The 4,896-nt window shown below is 49.2% G+C and overlaps 1 protein-coding gene across 1 annotated transcript; it reads left to right on the top strand.

The window, feature by feature from the left end:
- The first annotated feature begins 4,025 nt into the window (after positions 1-4,025).
- Positions 4,026-4,507, top strand: LOC113221573 (thymosin beta-10). Its single transcript, XM_026450897.1, has one exon. It carries the CDS (start codon positions 4,104-4,106, stop codon positions 4,236-4,238), a length of 135 nt encoding a protein of 44 aa, XP_026306682.1. The 5' UTR covers positions 4,026-4,103; the 3' UTR covers positions 4,239-4,507.
- Positions 4,508-4,896: the final 389 nt, after the last annotated feature.

Genomic DNA, 4,896 nt, shown 5'->3' with positions numbered 1-4,896 from the left:
AAAAAAAAAAAAAAAAGGTTTGGCAAGAGCCACCCAAACCTGGGCTGGAAATCTGCTGAGAGGAGCCTAGTCTGCTGAGAGAGAGAGAAAGAAAGTACGGTTCAAATGCGAGCCCAGGGAGGGCAGGAAACCACTTTCTCCCCAGGACTCTGTACTCCCATCTTTCAGGGCGTGCTGGACAGGTGAGGGGAAACCCAAATGCGCCAACACCCTCCTTCATGAATAAGTAACAGCCGCCCAGGGCTTTGACTCATTTGTCAATAGATAGTTCACTTCCTGACAGAGAAGCCAGCGCCTTCACATTCACATGTAAGTGACGGAGAAATCAATTGACGATTAATTACAGTGGAAGTTACCAGGAATATAGAATTGCTCTATCAAAACTCAGCGGCTAAGGCGGTATTTTTCAGGTGTACCTCTGTTGCGGAGATCAGACCTGCAGCTGAAATAAACCAGAGTGGTGGTGTTTCCTGAAAGAATCTGTCTGTCCAATCTTAGGGGGCTTCCAGTTGCGGGGGTAGCCTGGGAAGACTGGGTCAGATCCTGGTGTCACCATCCTCCGACTAGGGTGTCATTGGTTCATCTGTGAAACAAGGATGCTGACCTCTACAGAGGGCTCTGGTGAGATCCCTGGGTTCCTGGCCTGACACATAGTGGGGGCTCAACCGGAGGTTCTTCCTTCTCCTGTCATCTACTCACCAGCACCCACCTCCGACTGCCCCCAAACCCACTCCTCAATTCTGGAGTCGAAAGGAACCTTGCAAGGCTGGTTTCCTTTACAGATGAGTACTTTGGCAGACTTGGGTAATTGGTTAAAAGTCAGAGGTCTCAGTTTCTTTTTTAAGAGACAGGGTCAGCCGGACATAGTGGCTCCCACTTGTAATCCGAGCTATTCGGGAGGCTGAGGCGGGTGGATCACCTGTGCAAGACCAGCCTGACCAACATGGTGAAACCCCATCTCTACTAAAATTACAAAAATTAGCCAGGCGTGGTGGCTTGCATCTGTAGTCCCAGCTACTGGGGAGATCTGAGGCAGGAGAATCGCTTGAACCCGGGAGACAGAAGTTGCAGTGAGCCAAGATTGAGCCACTGCACTCCAGCCTGGGCGACAGAGCGAGACTCCGTCTCAAACAAGAGACAGGGTCTTACTTTGTCACCCAGGCTGGAGTGCAATGGTGTGATCATAGCTCACTGCAGTCTCAACCTCCTGAGTTCAAGTGATCCCCCAACCTCAGCGTCTCAAGTAGCTGGAACTACAGGTGCATACTACCACACCTGGCTAATTTTTACTTTTTTTTTTTTTGCAGAGACAGGAGTCTCACTATGTTGCCCAGCCTGGTCTCAAACTCCTGACCTTAAGTGATCCTCCCACTTCGGCCTTCTGAGGTGCTGGGATTACAGACATGGGCCACAGCACCCATCCAGTGGTCTCATTTCTGAACAGGGAAGGGACAGAGGCCCACACAGGGAGTAGGGTTGGGGTAGAGTGAGAAGGGAAAGGAGAAGGGGAAGGTGACTGGGAATTCTCACCCATTCTCACTTCTGCTTTGCGGGTTAGAAACACTGAGTTGCCTCGTCCTCCTGTCTCTGAACTTCCTTCACAGCCCATTGGGCCATTTGCATATGTCTCGTTGAAATTCCGGATCACAGCGTCACCACCTCCTCCCCGTGGCCCCCAGAGGGTGACCAGAGCATCACTAGGAGCCAAAGAATGGGGATGAGCAGCGCAGGGTAGTGTTGACCGCCCCAACTTTCCCATGGTGACTCACTCTTATTCAATAGACAGACCATTTTCCTAGAATGTTGCAACAGGGGTATTAGGGTTTTTCCAGAGCTTTCCACTCTCGATTACCCAACACTGAGCCCCTTGCATGGAACTCGAGGTGATCCCCGCTGGTGATGGCTGGACATTTGCCTCTGGCCTTGGTGCCCCCTTCATCTTGAACTTTCTCAAGGGGCAGAGCCAGCCTCCCAAGATGGGTTCTGTGCACCCAGCTGTGCCCACAGTAGGCTCTTGGACTGTTTTTCTTTCTAAATACATATTTGTTTAATAGATGGGATGACTGGAAATTACTTATCCCTGACGAAGAAACAGGAAGGCAAACAGTTTTACATTTCTTTTTACAAAAACTATCCTGAGTTTTACCCTGTTCGTCTTTCTTCACTTTAGATTGTGAAGTCTCCAGCTCTAACTCCTAAAAGTCTCAGTGGAGAGATTCTAAACTCTTTGCGGGTGAGATCCAATCTCCTTCCTCCTTTCTCTCCCCAATCCCTGGTTCATAGTTATGTACTAAGTGCTTAATAGATCTTATTATATTGGATTATTTTAAAAGTCATTATTTTATACAAAAAAACTAGCTGGGTGTAGTGGTGGGCGCCTGTAATCCCAGCTACTTGGGAGACTGAAGCAGGAGAATCACTTGAACCCAAGAGGCGGAGGTTACAGTGAGCCAAGATCGCATTATATTACTCCAGCCTGAGCGACAGAGTGAGACTCCATCTCAAAAAAAAAAAAAAAAAAAAAAAAAAAAGTTATTATTTTAAAAGTCAGCCCCTTATAGAGTCAGGCGTATTAGGTATTGTCAGTGAAGCCTGGGCTGAGTTTAGGAACCCTATACCTGTTTGGGTGAATTTGAGCTCATTGCCTTGCCAAAAGGCTCAGTAATGGCTCTGGCAAACTATGGCTTTGTGAGAGCTGGTGGAGGGGATTATAATGGTCTTTATGCCAAGGGAAAGTCTACTGCTTGAGCAGAGCACACTGGCTGGTGCCTGTAGTTCCAGGTACTCAGGAGGCCGAGGCAGGAGGATCACTTGAGCCCAGGAGTTCAAGTCTGCAGTGAGTGAGCTATGATCAAGCCAATCCACTGTAGCCTGGGTGACAGAGCCAGACCCTGTCTCTCTCTCTCTCTCTCTCTTTCTCTCTCTCTTTTTTTGGAGGGTGGGGCGGAATGGGATCTGGCTTTGTCGCCCAGGCTGGGGTGCAGTGGCAGGATCTCCGCTCACTGCAATCTCCATCTCCCGATGGAGGTCTGGCCAGATGGGGTCTGGCTTTGTTGCTCAGGCTGGAGTGCAGTGTCTTGATCTTGACTCACTGAAACCTCCATCAAGTGGTCCTCCTGCCTCAGCCTCCCTAGTAGCTGGGATTACAGGCGTGAGCCACCGTGCCCAACCTAAGACTCTGTGTCTTAAATTTTTTTTTAAGTCTATTGTTTGAATTCCAGGAAAGGAATTTCATTGTGGGGTCACTCTTCATACAGGGTGAGGATCACTTGAGCCCTCCCTGTGAGGGCCTCAACATTCCCTGCGAGTTTATAATAGCTCAGGAAGAGATACTGGAAATTATCACACGGGTACCCCATACTTTAGGGGAGATTTCTCCAAAAAGAAATTCTGGCCAAAAAAAGAAAGCTATAGGTTCTAAGAAGGAAAATGGTAAGGTGGACCCCAAAAAATCCACAATTCAGACAATTCAATCACAAAAGATTTCTATGAGAAAGAGGCCAGGTGCGGTGGCTCACGCCTGTAATCCCAGCACTTTGGGAGGCCAAGGTGGGCGGATCACCTGCGGTCAGGAGTTCGTGACCAGCCTGACCAACATGGAGAAACCCCATCTCTACCAAAAATAGAAAAAATTAGCTGGATGTGGGTGGTGCATGCCTGTAATCCCAGCTACTCAGGAGGCTGAGGCAGGAGAATTGCTTGAACCCAGGAGGCAGAGGTTGCAGGGAGCCGAGATCACGCCATTGCATTCTAGCCTGGGCAACAAGAGTGAAACCTCATCTCAAAAAACGAAAAAAAAAAAAAAAAGAGAGAAAGTTGGTAGGGGTACAAAATAAAGCACTGATACTTTCTAGGGAGGTACCTTCATATCCTTCATATTTCAACAGGACAGAGAAGAGGGAAGGAAGGAGGGAGGACTCTCAACCACAAGTGAAGGCAAAAGAGCCCTTTGAGCCTGCTGGGAGGGGCTGGGGTACTATTAACACTCAGCTCCCAATAAAACCTCTTAGAAAACAAAAATGGCGGTCTCTTGCTGCAGCAACGCCAGTGGGAGCACCGGGATCCCGGGCTCGGAACCCGACTACACGGATTGTTTTAAGAAAATGGCAGACAAACCAGACATGGGGGAAATCGCCAGCTTCGATAAGGCCAAGCTGAAGAAAACAGAGACGCAGGAGAAGAACACCCTGCCGACCAAAGAGACCATTGAGCAGGAGAAGCGGAGTGAAATTTCCTAAAATCCTGGAGGATTTCCTACCCCCGTCATCTTCGAGACCCCAGTCGTGATGTGGAGGAAGAGCCACCTGCAAGATGGACAAGAGCCACAAGCTGCACTGTGAACCTGGGCACTCCGCGCCGATGCCACCGGCCTGTGGGTCTCTGAAGGGACCCCCCCCAATCGGACTGCCAAATTCTCCGGTTTGCCCTGGAATATTATAGAAAATTATTTGTATGAATAATGAAAATAAAACACACTTCGTGGCAAAAAAAAAAAAAAAAAAAAAAATGGCTTGGAAAGTTGTAGTCAGGGCTACAGGGACAAGCGAAGGACAGACCCAGTCCTTAGCTGAGAAGAAAGAATTGTGTCAGATGACAGAGGAGGAAAGAGAATAAAGACCACCATTATTGAGCGCCTACTGTGGAGTGGTGCACCTCCAACGCCTGTCCATCCTAAAGCTCTGTCAGTCTCCCAGCACAGACCAGGGGCTGTGGCTTCCTTCCCACCAGGGAGCAGCTCAGAGGCCAAGACCCTGCCACTGCTTGAAGCACCTCCTAGGGGAATGCAGATCCTCAGGTTCTACCCGCTCACCTGTCAAACTCAGAGAGAAAGTAGGGTGAGGGTAGGAGGGATCCAAAATCCAGGATACGGAGGGTGAGCTGGGAAACTCCACATCG

The sequence above is a fragment of the Piliocolobus tephrosceles genome, unplaced genomic scaffold (genome assembly GCF_002776525.5).
Source record: "Piliocolobus tephrosceles isolate RC106 unplaced genomic scaffold, ASM277652v3 unscaffolded_25971, whole genome shotgun sequence".
NCBI lineage: Eukaryota > Metazoa > Chordata > Mammalia > Primates > Cercopithecidae > Piliocolobus > Piliocolobus tephrosceles.
The sequence above is the reverse complement of the archived record's forward strand: the minus strand, read 5'-3'. Positions and strand labels throughout refer to the sequence as shown.